This window comes from Oncorhynchus clarkii, unplaced genomic scaffold (assembly GCF_045791955.1).
Source record: "Oncorhynchus clarkii lewisi isolate Uvic-CL-2024 unplaced genomic scaffold, UVic_Ocla_1.0 unplaced_contig_3935_pilon_pilon, whole genome shotgun sequence".
NCBI lineage: Eukaryota > Metazoa > Chordata > Actinopteri > Salmoniformes > Salmonidae > Oncorhynchus > Oncorhynchus clarkii.
The window spans coordinates 1-25,661 of NW_027259484.1; the positions used below are offsets into that span (position 1 = coordinate 1).

The 25,661-nt window shown below is 46.0% G+C and overlaps 1 protein-coding gene across 1 annotated transcript; it reads left to right on the plus strand.

Moving 5' to 3' along the window:
* The first annotated feature begins 11 nt into the window (after nt 1-11).
* Nucleotides 12-24,380, plus strand: LOC139400235 (disco-interacting protein 2 homolog C-like). Its single transcript, XM_071145220.1, has 35 exons — nt 12-72; nt 352-438; nt 486-635; nt 715-837; nt 1,154-1,345; nt 1,525-1,722; nt 1,810-1,901; nt 2,012-2,122; nt 2,278-2,401; nt 2,512-2,621; nt 2,866-2,968; nt 3,177-3,241; nt 3,334-3,427; nt 3,582-3,701; nt 3,797-3,911; nt 4,103-4,242; nt 4,392-4,528; nt 4,703-4,911; nt 5,063-5,177; nt 13,320-13,521; nt 15,265-15,365; nt 15,461-15,541; nt 15,685-15,808; nt 16,139-16,260; nt 17,806-17,917; nt 18,007-18,116; nt 18,208-18,338; nt 18,421-18,589; nt 19,856-20,026; nt 20,196-20,257; nt 20,343-20,400; nt 20,611-20,685; nt 20,797-20,971; nt 21,066-21,189; nt 21,319-24,380. The coding sequence occupies exons 1-35, from the start codon at nt 12-14 to the stop codon at nt 21,569-21,571; spliced, it is 4,416 nt and encodes a 1,471-aa protein (XP_071001321.1). The 3' UTR covers nt 21,572-24,380.
* The last annotated feature ends 1,281 nt before the right edge of the window (nt 24,381-25,661 follow it).

A 25,661-nucleotide genomic window follows, 5' to 3' on the forward strand; every position in this document is an offset into this window, starting at 1 on the left:
TGGCAGTGCCTATGCCCTCCAAACGACGATCACTGGTGGTACAGACATCCATGGATGCGTACACACCCCCAGGTGAGATACACACACTCATACACTTATCAGGTTATGTTCAGCGATTGACTTGGGCAGGAGCCCACTATTTTAGTCCAAGTCAAGCACTGGTTATGATTATGTTAATGTTATGCTGTAGTAAAGTTGGATGAAAGTTACTGACCGTCGCTAGGCCGGTCTCCACTGTGTCATAGGGTTGGGGTTAGGTTGTGTTTTAGTTAGCTATGGGTTTTAGTTATATTGTACAAAAGTTGGATGAAGGTTACTGACCCTCACTAGGCCTGTCCCCACTGTGCTCAGACTCGTCGTCGGGCTCAGAGGAAGAGGCGGGGCCAGGCAATGACATGCCGGGAATGGAACACTGGATGACTCGCCCTGCCCACTTAGGTCCAGCCCACCTAGGCTCCACCTCCTCGTCGTCCTCGTCCACTCAGAGCGGGGAGGAAGTGGCAACGCAGGACGACTGGCCGACTCGCTCGCACACACACACCTCTCACACCCACACCTGGCACACGCCCACCTCACACACACACACCTGACCCAGTCACACCACGTGTCAGCTCACCACTCACAAACACACCACGGTGAGTACAACTTCACTGTGTGTATGTGTGTGTACAGGATGTGTGTGTTTATGTCTAATCTTTATGTGTGTGTCTGCAGGTATAGGGCACCTGTCTCTGAAGCGTAAGGCAGCTCTGGGCATGGCGGAGAACGGAGGCTCTCTCAGAAGATCCTGTGAGTTCGGCTCTGATATGCTGTGGCCTCCACCACTGGAGTCTGACGGTCAGTACGCACACACACACATACCTCATTTATACATGTTCCCCACCACTGCTTTAACTCTCCCTCTCTCTTTCTGTCTCTCTCTTTCTGTCTCTTTCTGTCTCTCTCTTTGTCTCTGTTTCTCTCTCCTCTCTCCATCTCTTTCTGTCTCTCTCTCTCTCCTCTTTTTCTGCCTCTCTCGCTTCTCCTTTTTGTCTCTGTCTCTTTCTGTCTCTCTCTCTCCATCTTTCTCTCTCTGTGTGTGTAGAGAATCACTCTGCTCCTCCTGATGTGACTGGCTATTCGTCTGACTCCTCCCACTCCCGCCCCCACTCAGAGCGCCACATAGGAACCATCGCCCGAAACACTCAGAAATACGGCAACGCTGAACGCATGGAGACTGGAGACGGTGTCCCGGTCAGCAGTCGTGTGTCTGCTAAGATCCAGCAGCTAGTGAACACTCTGAAAATGCCTCGTAGACCTCCGCTAAGAGAGTTCTTTGTTGATGACTTTGAAGAACTTCTAGAAGGTAGGAGCTATCAACCAATAAATCTATAAATAAATCAACTAAGCTTTAAATCTAGCTGTCTAGCTATTTTTTTTGTCTCTATATTTAGTGAAAGTTTCTACAGTAATCTGTAGTGTGTTTAATGGTCCTATTTGCATGTTTCACAATAAAAGTCTCTGTCTCTCTTTCACTCTTTGTAGTCCAGCAGCCAGATCCTAAGCAGCCGCGCCCGGAGGGGGCAGAAATGTTGGCAGTAAGTGGAGAAGCCCTGGGGGTGGTGACTAACTGGCCACCCTCCCTGGAGGCAGCTCTCCAACGCTGGGGCACCATCAGCCCTAAAGCGCCCTGTCTCACCAGCCTGGATACCACTGGCAAACCTCTATATGTACTCACATACGGTAACCACACACACACCCACACATACACACGTACGCACACACACACACACACACACACACTTACTCAGCCTTGTGTTGTGTCCACAGGGAAGCTGTGGTCTCGGAGTATCAAGCTGGCCTATAACATCCTCCACAAACTGGGCAGCAAGCAGGAGCCCATGTTGCGACCGGGGGACAGGGTGAGTACATGTAGAAAATCCATCCCTTGAATGAAATAACTAGTAAAAAATATAGTTTTTTTTGTTATGCTATTTTCAGAAGAATTGTCTGTATTCGTCCGATCCACTAGGTTGCGCTGGTGTTTCCTAACAATGACCCGGTGGCCTTCATGGTGGCCTTCTACGGCTGCCTGCTGGCTGAGGTGGTCCCTGTACCCATAGAGGTGCCCCTCACACGCAAGGTACAGTACATCAGGGGTCAGAGCACTGAGCCCTGGGGAACAACTTATTTAATTTAATTAATGTATCTTTTGTTGTATAAGCAATAAGCACATTCAATCAAATATATGTATAGAATTTTATTGTCTTGGACTTAAGTGTCTATCTTGTCCAATAGGATGCTGGCAGCCAGCAGATTGGGTTCCTATTGGGAAGCTGTGGGGTTACCGTGGCGCTGACCAGTGATGCCTGCCATAAAGGCTTGCCCAAGAGCGCTACAGGAGAGATACCACAGTTCAGAGGTAAGTGTATGTGTGTGCATGTGTTTATATATATACTATATTCAAAGAAAAGGTTATAGTAATCAAGTCCCTTGACAGTGTATGAATAATGATTGCCACTCTGTCTCTAGGGTGGCCTAAGCTGCTGTGGTTCGTGACTGAGTCGAAGCATCTCTCCAAACCTCCTAGAGATTGGTTCCCTCACATCAAAGATGCAAACAGCGACACAGCCTATATAGAGGTAATGCACATGTATTACATGTCTGTTACAAGAAGAACTTCTAATGCAACTCAATACACATTTCTTTAGAAAATGCTACGTTTAAAAAAAATGTATTTATTTGTTACTCTACACATAGACATTTTCACTTGCTTTCTCTCTCTCTCTGTCTCTGTCTCTGTCTCTCTCTGTCTCTCTCTCTGTCTCTCTCTCTGTCTCTCTCTGTCTCTCTCTGTCTCTGTCTCTCTCTGTCTCTCTCTCTCAGTATAAAACGTGTAAGGATGGGAGTGTCCTGGGCGTGACCGTGATGAGGATCGCTCTGCTGACTCACTGCCAATCCCTCACACAGTCGTGTGGCTACACAGAAGGTAAGACACTCACTTTAAGTCAAACAGACAGTCTCTCTCTCTCTCTCTCTCTCTCTCTCTTACACACTCACTCACTCACTCACTCATTCACTCACTCACACACACACACACACACACACCCACACATGTGCGCTCCCACAGATACACCCTCTGCCAGGTAATCACTCACTCCTCTCTTCTACCCCCTCTACCTCTCCTCTCTCTGCAGCGGAGACCATAGTGAATGTTCTAGACTTTAAGAAGGATGTGGGACTGTGGCACGGCATCCTCACGGTAAGACCAGCTACTAGAGGTCAGGTGCAGTGAAAGTATGATAAGGGGTTAATGGTTAGAGGTTGAAGGTTATGTGTGTCTCCCATCTCCAGAGTGTGATGAACATGATGCATGTGATCAGCGTTCCCTACTCTCTGATGAAGGTCAACCCGTTGTCCTGGATACAGAAGGTCTACCACTTCAAAGGTCAGACACACCAACCTGTCAATCAACCACTCTATAATCAATTAATCTGTCAATCTATAAGATATTCTCATCAAGTCATATGTCAATCATTCAGTCAGTATTTGATGCCAACTTTGTTAGAACTGATGTCAACACTGTGTGTGTCCCTCTCCAGCCAAGGTAGCGTGTGTAAAGTCCAGGGACATGCACTGGGCTCTGGTGGCCCACAGAGAGCAGAAGGACATCAGCCTGAGTTCCCTCCGGATGCTCCTGGTCGCCGACGGATCTAACCCCTGTAACTATCACTCTACTTCCCACCTCAATCTATCTTGCCCTCCCCTCCTCTCTGCTCCTGTCCTCCTTTCATCCCTCTTTCCTCTCCTCCTCCAGGGTCTATTTCATCCTGTGATGCGTTCCTCAACGTGTTCCAGAGTAAAGGCTTGAGGTCAGAGGTCATCTGTCCCTGTGCCAGCTCTCCTGAAGCCCTGACCGTTGCCATCAGGAGGTGCACACACATAATAATCAGCAGCATTCTCACTTGGTCTATCCTAGAGTAACAGACTAAACATTTAGATTTTGTTGGTTTGGAAAAGTATTCTCACTAGGTGAAGTGGCTGAGGTGGCACTAACTTAGATGTGTTATAGTGTGATATAGCTCTTCCTTTCTCTCCTTGTCTCTGTTTCTCTCTGATCCAGGCCAGTGGAGGACAGTAGCCAGCCACCAGGCCGAGGGGTTCTCTCCATGCAGGGTCTGAGTTACAGTGTGGTCCGCGTCGACACCGAGGAACGCTTGTCAGTCCTCACTGTGCAGGATGTGGGCACTGTTATGCCTGGAGGTAGGGGTCTGTGTTTGTGTGTGTGCGCATGCACCTTTGTGTGCGTGTACATGTACATACCTGTGTGTGTGTGTTAAGCCTGCTCTCTTCTTCAGCTCCAGTTTTGTGAGGGGTGAATGTGAGGTTTAATGTGTGTGTTCTGTCCCCAGCCGTAGTGTGTGTGGTGAAGCCAGAGGGTGTGCCTCTCCTGTGTAAGACAGATGAGATCGGGGAGCTGTGTGTGTGTTCTGTCGCCACGGGAACCTCTTACTATGGATTGACAGGCATGACCAAGAACACCTTTGAGGTAAGGAGACGTGTGTGTGTGTGTGTGTGTGTGTGTGCGTGTGCGTGCGCGCGTGCAAAATACATATAGAATGTGTGTATAATGTATGAGTACATGTACAATATGTGTATAACGTGTGGGTGTTTGTTTATAATATGTGTGTATAATGTTTGTGTATGATACGTGTGTGTGTAGGTGTTCCCTGTAGCCTCAGGTGGAGGCCTGGTCAGTGAGTATGCGTTTGTGCGTACGGGGCTGCTGGGCTTTGTGGGTCCAGGCGGTCTGGTGTTTATCTCCGGAAAGATGGACGGCCTCATCATGGTCAGCGGGCGCAGACATAACGCTGATGACATCGTAGCCACCGCACTGGCCGTGGAGCCAATGAAATTCGTCTACAGGGGGAGGTATGCAACCGGGCCACATGCACTGGTCAGAAGTAGTGCCCTACATAGGGAATAGTATTCTCCTCTGTACTCTGCATGTAAACGGTAGCAGTACATATACAGTACCTTAATAACCATCTAACTCTAACCTTCTGTCTGTACGTGGCTCCAGGATAGCAGTGTTCAGTGTGACCGTGCTGCGTGATGAGCGTATCGTGGTGGTAGCAGAGCAGAGACCAGACTCTACTGAGGAGGACAGCTTCCAGTGGATGAGCCGCGTGCTGCAGGTAACACCACTGCAACACGACCACAGTACGACCATAATGTAGGTAACACTACCTCAACACGAACACTGTACGACCATAATGCAGGTAACACTACCTCAACACGACCATAATGCAGGTAACACCACTGCAACATGCCCACAGTACGACCATAATGTAGGTAACACCACTGCAACACGACCACAGTGCGACCATAACATAGGTTACACTACCTCAACACGACCATGATGCAGGTAACACTACCTCAACACGACCATAATATAGGTTACACTACCTCAACACGGCCATAATGTAGGTAACACTACCTCAACACAACTGTAATGTAGGTACCACATCCTAAACACGACCATAATATAGGTTACACTACCTCAACAAGACCATAATGTAGGTAACACTACCTCAACACAACTGTAATGTAGGTACCACATCCTAAACACGACCATAATATAGGTTACACTACCTCAACACAACCATAATGTAGGTAACACTACCTAAACACGACCATAATGCAGGTAACACTACCTCCACACGACTACATTACGACCATAATGCAGGTAACACTACCTCAACACGACCATAATGGTAATTAGCATTACCTCAACACGACCATAATGTAGGTAACTAAATCAACACGACCATAATGAAGGTAACACTTCCTCAACACGACCATAATTTAGGTAACACTACCTCAACACGACCATAATTTAGCTAACACTACCTCAACACAACCATAATGTAGGTAACACTCCCTAAATACAACCATAATGTTGGTAACACCACCTCAACATGACCATAATGCAGGTAACACTACCTCAACACGACCATAATGTAGGTAACACTACCTCAACACGACCACAATGTAGGTAACACTACCTCAACATGACCATAATGTGGGTAACACTACCTCAACACGACCATAATATAGGTAACTAACTCAACACGACCATAATGTAGGTAACACTACCTCAACACGACCATAATTTATTAACATTACCTCAACACGACCATAATGTAATTAACATTACCTCAACACGACCATAATGTAGGTAACACTACCTCAACACGACTACATAACGACCATAATGCAGGTAACACCACCTCATCACGACCACAGTACGACCATAATGTTGGTAACACTGCCTCAACACGACCATAACATAGGTTACACTACCTCAACACGACCATAATGCAGGTAACACTACCTCAACACGACCATAATATAGGTTACACTACCACAACACGACCATAATATAGGTTACACTACCTCAACACGACCATAACATAGGTTACACTACCTCAACACGACCTTGATGCAGGTAACACTTCCTCAACACGACCATAATGCCGGTAACACCACCTCATCATGACCACAATACGACCATAATGTAATTAACACTACCTCAACACGACCATGATGGAGGTAACACTACCTCAACACGGCCATAATATAGGTTACATTACCTCAACACGACCATAATGCAGGTAACACTAGCTCAACACGACCATAATATAGGTTACACTACCACAACACGACCATAATATAGGTTACACTACCTCAACAAGACCATTATATAGGTTACACTACCTCAACACAACCATAATGTAGGTGACACTACCTAAACACGACCATAATATAGGTTACACTACCTCAACAAGACCATTATATAGGTTACACTACCTCAACACAACCATAATGTAGGTAACACTACCTAAACATGACCATAATGCAGGTAACACTACCTCAACACAACTACATTACGACCATAATGCAGGTAACACTACCTCAACACGACCATAATGTAATTAACACTACCTCAATACGACCATAATCTAGGTAACACTACCTCAACACGACCATAATATAGGTAACACTACCTCAACACGACCATAATTTAGGTAACACTACCTCAACACGACCATAATTTAGGTAACACTACCTCAACACGACCATAATGTAGGTAACTAAATCAACACGACCATAATGAAGGTAACACTTCCTCAACACGACCATAATTTAGGTAACACTACCTCAACACGACCATAATTTAGCTAACACTACCTCAACACAACCATAATGTAGGTAACACTCCCTAAATACAACCATAATGTTGGTAACACCACCTCAACATGACCATAATGCAGGTAACACTACCTCAACACGACCATAATGTAGGTAACACTACCTCAACACGACCACAATGTAGGTAACACTACCTCAACATGACCATAATGTGGGTAACACTACCTCAACACGACCATAATATAGGTAACTAACTCAACACGACCATAATGTAGGTAACACTACCTCAACACGACCATAATTTATTAACATTACCTCAACACGACCATAATGTAATTAACATTACCTCAACACGACCATAATGTAGGTAACACTACCTCAACACGACTACATAACGACCATAATGCAGGTAACACCACCTCATCACGACCACAGTACGACCATAATGTTGGTAACACTGCCTCAACACGACCATAACATAGGTTACACTACCTCAACACGACCATAATGCAGGTAACACTACCTCAACACGACCATAATATAGGTTACACTACCACAACACAACCATAATATAGGTTACACTACCTCAACACGACCATAACATAGGTTACACTACCTCAACACGACCTTGATGCAGGTAACACTTCCTCAACACGACCATAATGCCGGTAACACCACCTCATCATGACCACAATACGACCATAATGTAATTAACACTACCTCAACACGACCATGATGGAGGTAACACTACCTCAACACGGCCATAATATAGGTTACATTACCTCAACACGACCATAATGCAGGTAACACTAGCTCAACACGACCATAATATAGGTTACACTACCACAACACGACCATAATATAGGTTACACTACCTCAACAAGACCATTATATAGGTTACACTACCTCAACACAACCATAATGTAGGTGACACTACCTAAACACGACCATAATATAGGTTACACTACCTCAACAAGACCATTATATAGGTTACACTACCTCAACACAACCATAATGTAGGTAACACTACCTAAACATGACCATAATGCAGGTAACACTACCTCAACACAACTACATTACGACCATAATGCAGGTAACACTACCTCAACACGACCATAATGTAATTAACACTACCTCAATACGACCATAATCTAGGTAACACTACCTCAACACGACCATAATATAGGTAACACTACCTCAACACGACCATAATTTAGGTAACACTACCTCAACACGACCATAATTTAGGTAACACTACCTCAACACGACCATAATGTAGGTAACTAAATCAACACGACCATAATGAAGGTAACACTTCCTCAACACGACCATAATTTAGGTAACACTACCTCAACACGACCATAATTTAGCTAACACTACCTCAACACAACCATAATGTAGGTAACACTCCCTAAATACAACCATAATGTTGGTAACACCACCTCAACATGACCATAATGCAGGTAACACTACCTCAACACGACCATAATGTAGGTAACACTACCTCAACACGACCACAATGTAGGTAACACTACCTCAACATGACCATAATGTGGGTAACACTACCTCAACACGACCATAATATAGGTAACTAACTCAACACGACCATAATGTAGGTAACACTACCTCAACACGACCATAATTTATTAACATTACCTCAACACGACCATAATGTAATTAACATTACCTCAACACGACCATAATGTAGGTAACACTACCTCAACACGACTACATAACGACCATAATGCAGGTAACACCACCTCATCACGACCACAGTACGACCATAATGTTGGTAACACTGCCTCAACACGACCATAACATAGGTTACACTACCTCAACACGACCATAATGCAGGTAACACTACCTCAACACGACCATAATATAGGTTACACTACCACAACACGACCATAATATAGGTTACACTACCTCAACACGACCATAATTTAGGTAACACTACCTCAACACGACCATAATTTAGGTAACACTACCTCAACACGACCATAATTTAGGTAACACTACCTCAACACGACCATAATCTAGGTAACACTACCTCAACACGACCATAATTTAGGTAACACTTCCTCAACACGACCATAATTTAGGTAACACTACCTCAACACGACCATAATTTAGGTAACACTACCTCAACACAACCATAATGTAGTTAACACTACCTCAACACGACCATAATGTAGGTAACACTACCTCAACACAACCATAATGCAGGTAACACCACCTCAACACGACCATAATGCAGGTAACACTAACTCAACGCGACCATAATGAAGGTAACACTTCCTCAACACGACCATAATGTAGGTAACACTACCTGAACACGACCATAATATAATTAACACTACCTCAACACTACTACATAACGACCATAATGCAATGCAGGTAACACCACCTCATCATGACCACAGTACGACCATAATGTTGGTAACACCACCTCAACATGACCATAGTGCGACCATAATGTAGGTGACACTACCTTCACACGACCATATGTAGGTAACACTACCTCAACACGACCATAATATAGGTTACACTACCTCAACACGACCATAATGTAATTAACACTACCTCAACACGACCATAATGTAGGTAACACTACCTCAACACAACCATAATGCAGGTAACACTACCTCAACACGACCATAATGCAGGTAACACCACCTCAACACGACTACATAACGACCATAATGCAGGTAACACCACCTCATCACGACCACAGTACGACCATAATGTTGGTAACACCACCTCAACACGACCACAGTGCGACCATAATGTAGGTAACACTACCTAAACACGACCATGATGCACGTAAACACTACCTCAACACGACCATAATGCAGGTAACACTACTTTAACATGACCATAATGTAGGTAACACCACCTCAAAACGACTACAGTACGACCATAATGTAGGTAACACTACCTCAACACGACCATAATGTAGGTAACACTACCTCAACACGACCATAATGTAGGTAACACTACCTCAACAAGACCACAGTATGACCATAATGCACTACCTCAACACGACCATAATGTAATTAACACTACCTCAACACGACCATAATGTAGGTAACACTACCTCAACACGACTATAATGTAGGTAACACTACCTCAACACGACCATAATGTAGGTTACACTACCTCAACACGACTATAATGTAGGTAACACTACCTCAACACGACCATAATGTAGGTAACACTACCTCAACAAGACCACAGTATGACCATAATGCACTACCTCAACACAACCATAATGTAGGTAACACTACCTCAACACGACCATAATGTAGGTAACACTACCTGAACACGACTACAGTACGACCATAATGTAGGTAACACTACCTGAACATGACTACAGTACGACCATAATGTGGGTAACACTACCTCAACACAACCATAATGCATCTAACACCACCTCAACACGACCACAGTACGACCATAATGCAGGTAAAACTACCTCAACACGACCACAGTACGACCATAATGCAGGTAAAACTACCTCAACACGATCACAGTACGACCATAATGCAGGTAACACTACCTCAACACGACCATAATGTAATTAACACTACCTCAACACGACCATAATCTAGGTAACACTACCTCAACACGACCATAATGTAGGTAACTAACTCAACACGACCATAATGAAGGTAACACTTCCTCAACACGACCATCATTTAGGTAACACTACCTCAACACGACCATCATTTAGGTAACACTACCTCAACACAACCATAATGTAGTTAACACTACCTCAACACGACCATAATGTAGGTAACACTACCTAAACACAACCATAATGTTGGTAACACCACCTCAACATGACCATAATGCAGGTAACACTACCTCAACACGACCATAATGTAGGTAACACTACCTCAACACGACCACAATGTAGGTAACACTACCTCAACATGACCATAATGAAGGTAACACTGCCTCAACACAACCATAATGCAGGTAACACCACCTCAACACGACCATAATGCAGGTAACACTAACTCAACACGACCATAATGCAGGTAACATTACCTCAACACGACCATAATATAGGTAACTAACTCAACACGACCATAATGCAGGTAACACTTCCTCAACACGACCATAATGTAGGTAACACTACCTCAACACGACCATAATATAATTAACACTACCTCAACACGACCATAATATAATTAACACTACCTCAACACGACTACATAACGACCATAATGCAATGCAGGTAACACCACCTCATCATGACCACAGTACGACCATAATGTTGGTAACACCACCTCAACATGACCATAGTGCGACCATAATGTAGGTGACACTACCTCAACACGACCATAATATAGGTTACACTACCTCAACACGACCATAATGTAATTAACACTACCTCAACATGACCATAATGTAGGTAACACTACCTCAACACAACCATAATGCAGGTAACACTACCTCAACACAACCATAATGCAGGTAACACCACCTCAACACGACTACATAACGACCATAATGCAGGTAACACCACCTCATCACGACCAACTGTACGACCATAATGTTGGTAACACCACCTCAACACGACCACAGTGCGACCATAATCTAGGTAACTCTGCCTCAACACGACCATAATATAGGTAACACTACCTCAACACAACCATAATGCAGGTAACACTACCTCAACACAACCATAATGCAGGTAACACCACCTCAACACGACTACATAACGACCATAATGCAGGTAACACCACCTCATCACGACCAACTGTACGACCATAATGTTGGTAACACCACCTCAACACGACCACAGTGCGACCATAATCTAGGTAACTCTGCCTCAACACAATCATAATGCAGGTAATACTACCTAAACACACACCATGATGCAGGTAAACACTACCTCAACACGAGCATAATGCAGGTAACACTACTTTAACATGACCATAATGTAGGTAACACCACCTCAAAACGACTACAGTTCGTCCATAATGCAGGAAACACCACCTCATCACGACTACAGTACGACCATAATGTAGGTAACACTACCTCAACACGACTATAATGTAGGTAACACTACCTCAACACGACCATAATGCACTACCTCAACACAACCATAATGTAGGTTACACTACCTCAACACAACCATAATGTAGGTTACACTACCCCGACATGACCATAATGTAGGTAACACTACCTCAACACGACCATATTGTAGGTAACACTACCTCAACACGACCATATTGTAGGTAACACTACCTCAACACGACCATATTGTAGGTAACACCACCTCAACACGACCACAGTGCGACCATAATGTAGGTAACACTACCTCAACACGACCTCAACACGACCATAATGTAGGTAACACTACCTCAACACGACCATAATGTTGGTAACACTACCTCAACAAGACCACAGTATGACCATAATGCACTACCTCAACACAACCATAATGTAGGTTACACTACCTCAACACGGCCATAATGTAGGTAACACTACCTCAACACAACCATAATGTAGGTTACACTACCTCAACACGACCATAATGTAGGTAACACCACCTCAACACCACGTCAACGCCACCACAATTTAGGTAACACTACCTCAACACGACCATAACGTAGGTAACACCACCTCAACACGACCACAGTGCGACCATAATGTAGGTAACACTACCTCAACACGACCTCAACACGACCATAATGTAGGTAACACTACCTCAACACAACCATAATGTAGGTAACACTACCTCAACACGACCATAATGTACGTAACACTACCTCATCACGACCATAATGTAGGTAATACTACCTCAACACGACCACAGTACGATCATAATGTGGGTAACACTACCTCAACACAACCATAATGTGGGTAACACTACCTCAACACGACCACAGTACGACCATAATGCATCTAACACCACCTCAACACGACCACAGTACGACCACAATGCAGGTAAAACTACCTCAACACGACCACAGTACGACCATAATGCAACCAGAACACAGACCTGTACAATTTTTGCACTCATCAGTTTTTTACACTACTTTTGAACTGACAGCAGAGTTTTTTTTGTTCATGATCTCTTGACTCCTCCTCTGTGTGTGTGTGATTGACAGGCGATAGACAGTATCCATGGTGTGGGTGTGTTCTGCCTGGGGTTAGTTCCAGCCAACACCCTCCCTAAGACCCCCCTGGGGGGTATACACCTGTCTGAGACCAAACAGCTGTACCTGGAGGGGGGGCTGCACCCCTGTAACGTACTCATGTGTCCTCACACCTGTGTTACCAACCTGCCCAAACCACGACAGAAACAACCAGGTGAGACAGACAGAGAAAAATAGAGAGAGAGAGACAGTGAGAGAGAGAGGGACAGAAAGAGAGAGACCTGGAGACAGAGCTAGAGAGGCAGAGGGAGTGAGAGGTAGTGAGTGAGAGAGAGACCTGGAGACAGAGCTAGAGAGGCAGAGAGGGAGTGAGAGGGAGTGAGTGAGAGAGAGACCGAGACAGAGAGAGAGAGAGATTATCTACCTCACTTGCTTTGGCAATGTTAACACGTTTCACCTGCCAATAAAGCCCCTTGAATTGAATTGAATTGAATTGAGAGAGGGACCTAGAGACAGAGCTAGAGAGAGGCAGAGAGAGAGAGACTGAGACACAGAGAGCGCTAGAGAGTGAGAAGGACCTAGAGACGGAGCTAGAGAGAGACAGTGAGAGGGACCTAGAGACAGAGCTAGAGAGAGACAGTGAGAGGGACCTAGAGACAGAGCTAGAGAGAGACAGAGCGAGAGACCTAGAGACAGCTAGAGAGAGACAGTGAGAGGGACCTAGAGAAGGAGCTAGAGAGAGACAGAGAGTGAGAGGGATCTAGAGACAGAGAGAGTGAGAGGGACCTAGAGACGGAGCTAGAGAGAGACAGAGAGAGTGAGAGGGACCTAGAGACAGGGCTAGAGAGAGACTGAGAGAGTGAGAGGGATCTAGAGACAGCTAGAGAGAGACAGTGAGAGTGAGAGGGATCTAGAGACAGCTAGAGAGAGACAGAGAGATTGAGAGAGGGACCTAGAGGCGGAGCTAGAGAGAGACAGAGAGGGGGACCTAGAGACGGAGCTAGAGAGAGACAGAGAGAGTGAGAGGGATCTAGAGACAGAGAGAGAGATGGGGACCTAGAGACGGAGCTAGAGAGAGACAGAGAGAGTGAGAGGGATCTAGAGACAGAGAGAGAGGGGGGACCTAGAGACTGAGCTAGAGGGAGACAGAGAGACTGAGAGGGACCTAGAGACGGAGTTAGAGAGAGACAGAGAGAGTGAGAGGGATCTAGAAACGGAGCTAGAGAGAGACAGAAAGAGTGAGAGGGATCTAGAGACGGAGCTAGAGAGAGACTGAGAGAGTGAGAGGGACCTAGAGACGGAGCTAGAGAGAGACAGAGAGAGTGAGAGGGATCTAGAGACGGAGCTAGAGAGAGACTGAGAGAGTGAGAGGGATTTAGAGACAGCTAGAGAGAGACAGAGAGAGTGAGAGGGACCTAGAGACGGAGCTAGAGAGAGACAGAGAGAGTGAGAGGTATCTAGAGATGGAGCTAGAGGAGACAGAGAGAGGGATCTAGAGACGGAGCTAGTGGGAGACAGAGAGAGGGACCTAGAGACGGAGCTAGAGAGAGACAGAGAGTGAGAGGGATCTAGAGACAGAGAGAGAGAGGGGGACCTAGAGACGGGGCTAGAGAGAGACAGAGAGAGTGAGAGGGACCTAGAGACGGAGCTAGAGAGAGACAGAGAGAGTGAGAGGAACCTAGAGACGGAGCTAGAGAGAGACAGAGAGAGTGAGAGGGATCTAGAGACAGCTAGAGAGAGACAGAGACAGTGAGAGGGACCTAGAGACGGAGCTAGAGAGAGACAGAGAGAGTGAGAGGGACCTAGAGACAGAGCTAGAGAGAGACAGCATGTGTTTAGCAGAGGTGATTTAGTGAACGATGAAGAACATACAACCTTCTTGTTGTAAATGTCACTGTTAATTCAAATAACGTTTTGGACACATCTTTTACCTTGTTTGTGTATGTGTGTGTTGTAGAGATTGGTCCTGCCTCTGTGATGGTGGGGAATCTGGTGTCTGGGAAGAGGATCGCTATGGCCAGCGGCAGAGACCTGGGACAGACTGATGACAACGACCAGGTAACACGTCATTCCATTGCCACAGAAATATGGCTTGAGATGGATTATTATTATGTTAGTGTCTGTGATATCATATCCTGTCGTGTGTCCTGTAGTTCCTGTTCCTGTCAGAGGTGCTGCAATGGAGATCTCAGACGACGCCTGACCACATCCTCTACACACTGCTCAGCTCCCGGGTAACATACACTCACTCACTCACTCACTCACTCACTCACTCACACACACACACACACACACACACACACACACACACACACACACATTATCATTTTTGAAGGATTCTGTTATGATTGCTCTCTCTATCTCTCTCTCCCTCTAGGGGCTGGTGTCTAGTTCTCTGACCTGTCTTCAGCTCCATAAGAGGGCGGAGAGAGTTGCTGCCCTGCTGCTGGAGAGAGGAGGACTACAGGAGGGAGACCACATAGCACTGGTCTACCCACCAGGTAACACACACTCACTTAGCATGTACCCCCCCCCCCCCCACACACACACACACACTCAGTTAGCCTGTACCCCCACATACACACACACTCAGTTAGCCTGTACCCCCACACACACAAACACACTCACTCAGTTAGCATATACCCCCCCCCCCCCACACACACACACACACACTCAGTTAGCCTGTACCCCCACATACACACACACTCAGTTAGCCTGTACCCCCACATACACACACACTCAGTTAGCCTGTACCCTCACATACACACACACACACACACTCAGGTAGCATGTACCCGTAAATACACTCCTCACTCCTTTGTGTGTTGCAGGTATAGACTTGATCGCAGCATTCTACGGTTGCCTTTATGCTGGCTGTGTTCCTATCACTGTCAGACCGCCCCACCCACAGAATATCTCAACCACACTGCCCACAGTCAAGATGATCGTAGAGGTGAGAGGTCAAACACTGAGGTCAACTAGGGGTCAATAATGCCCGGTCAACTGGTTGAGAGGGGGTAGAAGATAAAGATGCAGTAGCATTCTATCTCTCCGTCCCTTCATCATCTCTCTGTCCCTTCATCATCACTCTGTCCCTTCATCATCTCTGTCCCTTCATCATCTCTCTGTCCCTTCATCATCTCTCTGTCCCTTCATCATCACTCTGTCCCTTCATCATCTCTCTGTCCCTTCATCGTCTTTCTGTCCCTTCATCATCTCTCTGTCCCTTCATCATCATTCTGTCCCTTCATCATCTCTGTCCCTTCATCATCTCTCTGTCCCTTCATCATCTCTCTGTCCCTTCATCCTCTCTGTCCCTTCATCCATCTCTCTGTCCCTTCATCATCTCTCTGTCCCTTCATCATCTCTCTGTCCCTTCATCATCTCTCTGTCCCTTCATCATCTGTCCCTTCTTCATCTCTCTGTCCCTTCATCATCTCTGTCCCTTCATCTCTCTGTCCCTTCATCTCTCTGTCCCTTCATCATCTCTGTCCCTTCTTCATCTCTCTGTCCCTTCTTCATCATCTCTGTCCCTTCATCATCTCTCTGTCCCTTCTTCATCTCTCTGTCCCTTCATCATCTCTGTCCCTTCATCATCTCTCTGTCCCTTCATCATCTCTCTGTCCCTTCATCATCTGTCCCTTCTTCATCTCTCTGTCCCTTCATCATCTCTGTCCCTTCATCATCTCTCTGTCCCTTCATCATCACTCTGTCCCTTCATCATCTCTGTCCCTTCTTCATCATCTCTGTCCCTTCTTCATCTCTCTGTCCCTTCTTCATCATCTCTGTCCCTTCATCATCTCTGTCCCTTCTTCATCATCTCTGTCCCTTCATCATCTCTGTCCCTTCATCATCTCTCTGTCCCTTCATCATCACTCTGTCCCTTCATCATCTCTGTCCCGTCATCACCTCTCTGTCCCTTCATCATCTCTGTCCCTTCATCATCTCTGTCCCTTCATCATCATCTCTGTCCCTTCATCATCTCTCTGTCCCTTCATCATCTCTCTGTCCCTTCATCATCTCTCTGTCCCTTCATCATCTCTGTCCCTTCATCATCTCTATCCCTTCATCATCTCTCTGTCCCTTCATCATCACTCTGTCCCTTCATCATCTCTGTCCTGTCATCACCTCTCTGTCCCTTCATCATCTCTGTCCCTTCATCTCTCTGTCCGTTCATCATCTCTCTGTCCCTTCATCATCTCTGTCCCTTCATCATCTCTCTGTCCCTTCATCATCTCTCTGTCCCTTCATCATCTCTCTGTCCCTTCATCCATCTCTCTGTCCGTTCATCATCTCTCTGTCCCTTCATCATCTCTGTCCCTTCATCATCTCTCTGTCCCTTCATCATCACTCTGTCCCTTCATCATCTCTCTGTCCCTTCATCATCTCTCTGTCCCTTCATCATCTCTCTGTCCCTTCATCATCTCTCTGTCCCTTCATCATCACTCTGTCCCTTCATCATCACTCTGTCCCTTCATCCATCTCTCTGTCCTTCTAGGTCAGTCGTTCGGCCTGTGTGATGACCACAGCGGTCATCTGTAAGCTGCTGCGGTCGAAGGAGGCGGTCGCCACAGTGGACATCAGGAACTGGCCTCCCGTCCTGGACACAGGTCAGCTCTGACCACATACAGTGTATCTGTCAGGCTGTTAGCTGGTTGTTTGTACTGGTGTATAACTGAATATTATTTTATGTTTTCAGATGACCTGCCAAAGAAGAAGCCTCCAGCTCTATATAAGCCCTGTAACCCTGATGCCCTGGCCTATCTGGACTTCAGTGTGTCCACTACTGGCATGCTGGCTGGAGTACAGGTAACATTAACCCCTAACCTCTGACCTCCATCCCTGACCTCTATCCCTTGCTATGCCTAGTGTCTGACATGTTTCGTGGGTGTGTGTGTAGATGTCCCATAATGCGGTGGGAGCGTTCTGCCGATCGGTGAAGCTGCAGTGTGAACTCTATCCCTCCAGAGAGGTAGCCATCTGTCTCGACCCCTACTGTGGCCTGGGCTTCGTCCTCTGGTGTCTCTGCAGGTACACACACACACACACACCTGTTAAACAACTGTTTCAATGTCCAACAATTGACTTCCCTTTCTAACCTCTAACTCTCCAGTGTGTATAGTGGCCACCAGTCTATCCTGATCCCTCCAGTAGAGTTGGAGTCTAACCCAGCGCTGTGGCTGCTCGCTGTCAGCCAGCTACGAGTCAGAGACACCTTCTGTTCCTACAGCGTCATGGAGCTCTGCACTAAAGGACTGGGCCTGCAGACAGAGGCACTGAAGGTACACAAACACACACACACACACATAAACAAACACATTCCACACGCAGAGAGAACTAAATCAAGTGCTCTTTGAATTGACTCAGTAAACAGTGTGTTTGTGGCCTGAGGTGTTGTCTGATTGGTTGCTGATCGACAGACTGAGTTTATTTTAAGAGGTTAACTTTCACCAATGGAAATTGCCATGGAAACTAGGAGCTGACTCACTGAGAGAAACACATAGGGAACAGATCCAGGAACAAACAACAGCTTTATATAGCCATCAGTAGGATGAGGGTGGGATGAGAGGGAGGTAAGGATTGAAATGTTGTGTATTTAAAGTTAACTTCTCTTCACCCCATCTCTCCTCCTGTTCACCCCACTCTCTCCTCCTCTTCACCCCACTGTCTCCTCCTCTTCACCCCATCTCTCCTCCCCTTCACCCCACTCTCTCCTCCTCTTCACCCCACTCTCTCCTCCTCTTCACCCCACTCTCTCCTCCTCTTCACCCCACTCTCTCCTCCTCTTCACCCCACTCTCTCCTCCTCCTCACCCCACTCTCTCCTCCTCCTCACCCCACTCTCTCCTCCTCTTCACCCCACTCTCTCCTCCTCTTCACCCCACTCTCTCCTCCTCTTCACCCCATCTCTCCTCCTCTTCACCCCACTCTCTCCTCCTCTTCACCCCACTCTCTCCTCCTCTTCACCCCATTCTCTCCTCCTCTTCACCCCACTCTCTCCTCCTCTTCACCCCACTCTCACCTCTTCACCCCACTCTCTCCTCCACTTCACCTCATTCTCTCCTCCTCTTCACCCCTCACACCTCCTCTTCACCCCACTCTCTCCTCCTCTTCACCCCTCACACCTCCTCTTCACCCCACTCTCTCCTCCTCTTCACCCCACTCTCTCCTCCACTTCACCCCACTCTCTCCTCCTCTTCACCCCACTCTCTCCTCCTCTTCACCCCACTCTCAACTCCTCTTCACCCCACTCTCTCCTCCTCTTCACCCCACTCTCTCCTCCTCTTCACCCCACTCTCTCCTCCTCTTCACCCCACTCTCTCCTCCTCTTCACCCCACTCTCTCCTCCTCTTCACCTTACTCTCTCCTCCTCTTCACCCCACTCTCTCCTCCTCTTCACCTTACTCTCTCCTCCTCTTCATCCCACTCTCTCCTCCACTTCACCTCATTCTCTCCTCCCTTCACCCCTCACACCTCCTCTTCACCCCATCTCTCCTCCTCTTCACCCCACTCTCTCCTTCTCTTCACACCCCTCCACTTCCTCTCCAGGCACGGGGCCTGGACCTGTCCCGTGTGAGGGCGTGTGTTGTGGTAGCAGAGGAGAGACCCAGGATGTCTCTAACACACTCCTTCTCCAAGCTGTTTAAAGACCTGGGCCTGCACCCCCGATCTGTCAGCACAGCATTCGGCTGTAGGGTCAACCTGGCTATCTGTCTACAGGTGTGTGTGTGTGTGTGTGTGTGTGTGTGTGTGTGTGTGTGTGTGTGTGTGTGTGTGTGTGTGTGTGTGTGTGTGTGTGTGTGTGTGTGTGTGTGTGTACGTGTTTATGTACTGTACATGTTTGTTTGTGTGTGATAACATGGTCACTCTGTGCTGTGATTGGTTACAGGGAACCTCTGGGCCGGATCCCACTACAGTGTACGTGGACATGAGAGCTCTGCGGCATGATAGGTATGTTTGCCGGTCAATCACAGCAACAACCAATCAGATCAATCAACCAATCAACTTGTATAACAGTGTTTTTTGTTTCTCTCAGGGTGCGGTTGGTGGAGAGAGGTTCTCCTCACAGTCTCCCTCTCATGGAGTCAGGAAAGGTGGGTCCTGGGCCATGTTTGAACATTTACAATCATTAAGCTTCATGACTGTTGAGTCCTTAGACTCAGCTTCTCTCCTGTCTGTGGTTCACTGGGTGGTTCGGCTGCAGCTCTCTACACATAGACCAGAATGCCTCATAGGCTGCAGTATATGCCGTATGTGGACCTGGAGATGGAAGCATTGTAGCGTAACCATGGTGACTGTTTCAGATCTTACCTGGCGTCCGCATCATCATTGCCAACCCAGAGACCAAGGGACCGCTGGGAGACTCCCACCTAGGAGAGGTCAGCACACACACATACACACTAATTGATTTAATGATATTGTTTCCTGATTTTATGTTGCCCCAACAAAGATGATTTAAATTAAATTCTCTGTCTCTTCCCCCTCTCTAGATCTGGGTGCACAGTGCCCATAATGGCAGTGGATATTACAGTGGTTATGGAGAGGAGGTCCTTCAGTCTGATCACTTCACCTCCAGACTCAGCTTCGGAGACACGTCCACCGTCTGGGCTCGCACCGGATACCTGGGCTTCTTACGACGTACTGAACTCACCGATGCCAGCGGAGGTATATACACACACACACACACACACACACACACACACACACACACACACACACTAACAAACACACTCACCCTTTCTCTCTGTTTCCTCCCCAGAGAGACATGATGCTCTGTATGTTGTGGGCGCGTTGGAGGAGGCCATGGAGCTGAGGGGGATGAGGTACCATCCTATAGACATAGAGACCTCCGTCATCAGGACGCACAAGAACATCATGGAGTGGTACGCTGCTATACACACCTAAAACAGCTGTTTCTATTTCAATTCTTAATTAAGGTATAATCACTATAGTTGTAAATGACGTGTGTGTGTGTGTGTGTACGCGTGTACGTGTGTGTGTGTGTGCCACAGTGCGGTGTTTCCCTGGACTAACCTGCTGGTAGTCGTAATAGAACTAGAAGGCTCGGAGCAGGAAGCCCTGGACCTGGTTCCCATGGTGACCAAGGCGGTGCTGGAGGAGCATTACCTCATCGTTGGGGTCGTCGTAGTAACGGACATCGGGGTGATCCCCATCAACTCTCGCGGGGAGAAGCAGCGCATGCACCTCCGGGACGGCTTCCTACAGGACCAGCTCGACCCCATCTACGTGGCTTATAACATGTAACCCAGACGCCCCATCCTGGGGGGGTGGACCTGAGTGAGGGGGATGTGTGTGTATGTGTGTGTTAGCATGCGTGTGTATGGATATGTGCTTGTATATCGCTAGTGTTCATTTTAAATCAAGACGTACTGTATTTTTGAATCTGCACATGGTCATATGGTGTGGTGCCAGTTGTCTGATCCTTTAGTTGTGCTGTGGTGGAGGTATGGCTGTTTCTGCACCCCCGGTTAAACCTGACACCTAGACAGGAAGTCACTGTACAAAACCTTAAGGGAACACTGTGTATCGATAGACAGGAAGTCACTGTACAAAACCTTAAGGGAACACTGTGTATCGATAGACAGGAAGTCACTGTACAAAACCTTAAGGGAACACTGTGTATCGATAGACAGGAAGTCACTGTACAAAACCTTAAGGGAACACTGTGTATCGATAGACAGGAAGTCACTGTACAAAACCTTAAGGGAACACTGTATCGATAGACAGGAAGTCACTGTACCAAACCTTAAGGGAACACTGTGTATCGATAGACAGGAAGACTGACTGGACCACTAGTAGTTGTTGTTAGGAGAGAGAGAGAAAATATCCCTGAACATATCTGTTTTCTTGATGAAATAGACATTAAAAATATTAAAGTTATTAAAGTATATTGTCAGAAGAAGACAGGGGGTTCAGATTAGTGTATAAATATAAATATTGTATATAAACATAATCTATATGGAGAGACAACTGAAACACACTGAGGACTAGCCCTGTTTTACAGCTCTCTCCACCCACACCCTGTGTACATGTGTGCGCGTGTGTGTGTGTGTGCGTGTGTGCGCCGCGCAATGCAGTGCACTCCTCTTATTAGAATCACATTCTCAATTTGTTTCCTAAAACCCATTGACTCCTAAATGCCAAGTGAATCCGTTAGAAGTAAACCATTGTTTCTATCCCACATTGTTTAAACATTGTACGCATATGATTATGGTAATATGTGATTCTGCTAAGCAGAGAGCCCAGTAAGTAGCAGGGTGGAAATGTAGTTGCAAGGAGTTGTAAAACCCAGCTCTGGACCAGAGACATAATGCTTTCTAAATGGCCCTATTTCCTTTATAGTACACTACTTAGGACAAGTAGGACTCCGTGTAGGGAATCAGGTGGTATTTGAGATACACCCACAGTGAAGTGTTCTAACAGAGACACACCCACAGTGAAGTGTTATAACAGAGACACACCCACAGTGAAGTGTTCTAACAAAGAGACACACCCACAGTGAAGTGTTCTAACAGAGACACACCCACAGTGAAGTGTTCTAACAGAGACACACCCACAGTGAAGTGTTCTAACAAAGAGACACACCCACAGTGAAGTGTTCTAACAGAGACACACCCACAGTGAAGTGATCTAACAGACACACCCACAGTGAAGTGTTCTAACAGAGACACACCCACAGTGAAGTGTTCTAACAGAGACACACCCACAGTGAAGTGTTCTAACAAAGAGACACACCCACAGTGAAGTGTTCTAACAGAGACACACCCACAGTGAAGTGATCTAACAGAGACACACCCACAGTGAAATGTTCTAACAGAGACACACCCACAGTGAAGTGTTCTAACAAAGAGACACACCCACAGTGAAGTGTTCTAACAGAGACACACCCACAGTGAAGTGTTCTAACAAAGAGACACACCCACAGTGAAGTGTTCTAACAGAGACACACCCACAGTGAAGTGTTCTAACAAAGAGACACACCCACAGTGAAGTGTTCTAACAGAGACACACCCACAGTGAGGTGTTCTAACAGAGACACACCCACAGTGAAGTGTTCTAACAGAGACACACCCACAGTGAGGTGTTCTAACAGAGACACACCCACAGTGAGGTGTTATAACAGAGACACACCCACAGTGAAGTGTTCTAACAGAGACACACCCACAGTGAGGTGTTCTAACAGAGACACACCCACAGTGAAGTGTTCTAACAGAGACACACCCACAGTGAAGTGTTCTAACAGAGACACACCCACAGTGAAGTGTTCTAACAAAGAGATACACCCACAGTGAGGTGTTCTAACAGAGACACACCCACAGTGAAGTGTTCTAACAAAGAGACACACCCACAATGAAGTGTTCTAACAAAGAGACACCCACAATGAAGTGTTCTAACAAAGAGACACACCCACAGTGAAGTGTTCTAACAAAGAGACACACCCACAGTGAAATGTTCTAACAAAGAGACACACCCACAGTGAAGTGTTCTAACAGAGAGAGACACAGTTTATTTATTTATTTTAAATGTTAGTCATAAGTTATTACTTATGGCATCTTATATGCATGTTATCAGTTATAACTTTTCTGTGAAAAACATTTTAGTGCTCCTTATGCTTTGTTTACATTCATCTTTTGAGTTTGATCATTAAAAACACAACACATTTCATTTGTATTTAATTCATCAGCTACTTTTGTCTCAGAGAGCTATAATGTGATGCCATGTATGAAAAACATGCATATCATGACGTGTATTTATTTGCTTGTTATTCTGTACTGGAGAATGGTGATGACATTATCAGCCCCGGACTGTGTGTTGGAGAGAAACGAGTCTGGTGGGTAGGGTTAAACCTGGTCCAGAAACTAGAGGTGAGAGAGACTGCATGGTGTGTGTGTGTTCGTATGTATATATTGTGTGTAAATAGTGTTGATTTTGTACGGTACAGGTGTGTGTGACTGTTTTGTACACATGATGAAAAGATCAGAAGGACACTTTTATAAGAGCCTTCCATTGGCTCAATGTCATACTATACGGTGCAATAAAGTGCTTTGATTGGTGTGCTGTTATTGGTTCACATGCTTTCGTTGGAAATGCTAAACTGACCTTAGATCTTGGTTGACTTCTAACCCTACTCTATGGACAGGTTTTTCAACACTAATGGGGGCTTCCAGTGCAGGGGTTCCCAAAATGTTTCACTTGGAGCCCCCCTTCCAGCATTGGGGAACACCCCAATGAATTTTGCAGGTTTATTTTCTGCAATTCTACATATTTTGTCATAAGTTGCAAATACAATTTTGCAGATTTAAAGCAATTTTCTTGCAATTCTATACATTTGGCCATGTCTAATGTATATTCATGTGATATTTGAGTGACTGAAAATGTACAACTATCTATGGGCTAAAAAAACATTAGCTGACATGGGCTAGTTGATCTGGACATTTCTGACAAGTTATAAATAGCTCTAAGGTGTGTAATGACTGACATGACAAGAGGAAGTGATGATTCACTACCCAATTTAAAAGTTGCACCTTGTGCATTCTACTATTGCAACTTTCAACAGTAACCACTGCTCTAGCGGACAAGTAGGAACTGAATAGAGGCTACTCAGAGCATCAGTGGGTTCCCATATTTACATTATCATGTCATAACAGGAAACTGCGTGTGTGTCACACATGAATATGTTGGTACTGAGGCGCAGACCCACACACACACTTTCAAAACACACAAACGGATCTCAGACAAACACATCTGAAGATGAATCTCTGTTTTTGTCCAAATAAGGCTAACATTTGTACTACTCCTCTGAAGTTCCCAATATACGGTACAGTACCAGATACAGTACATTAGTATCAGTCAACCAATGAGAGAAAAGGAAATAGGGAGAGGGAGGGAGCAGGAAAAGGGAAAAAGAAAGAGGAGAACTGTGAAAACAGACTGATCTGATGGATGTCATATATATATTGTCTTCAAAATATTTCCAAACCGAGTGGGTTGTCTCTCATTTATGCTTTGTCCACAACTACAAGAATGAGTCAATAACATTTTGGGGTATGAGTTGATATGACATGAGCTGTTAAAAAGGAGGTACTTTCAAAGATCTGAGACTATCACTCTCCCTCTTCTCTTTCTTTCTCACTCCCTTTCCCCACCCTCCTGTCATGGACAATACCACAACTCCTTTAAGACCATCTCAGGCTGTTAAATCAAACCTTCCAGGGAATTAATGTGACAGAAGTGGTTGTGTGAGGACTGAATCTCTCTTTATTTCTCTCTCGCCCTCTCGCTCTCAGCCATGTGAATGTTGTTATGGTATAAAGACATTCTTCATCATCACATT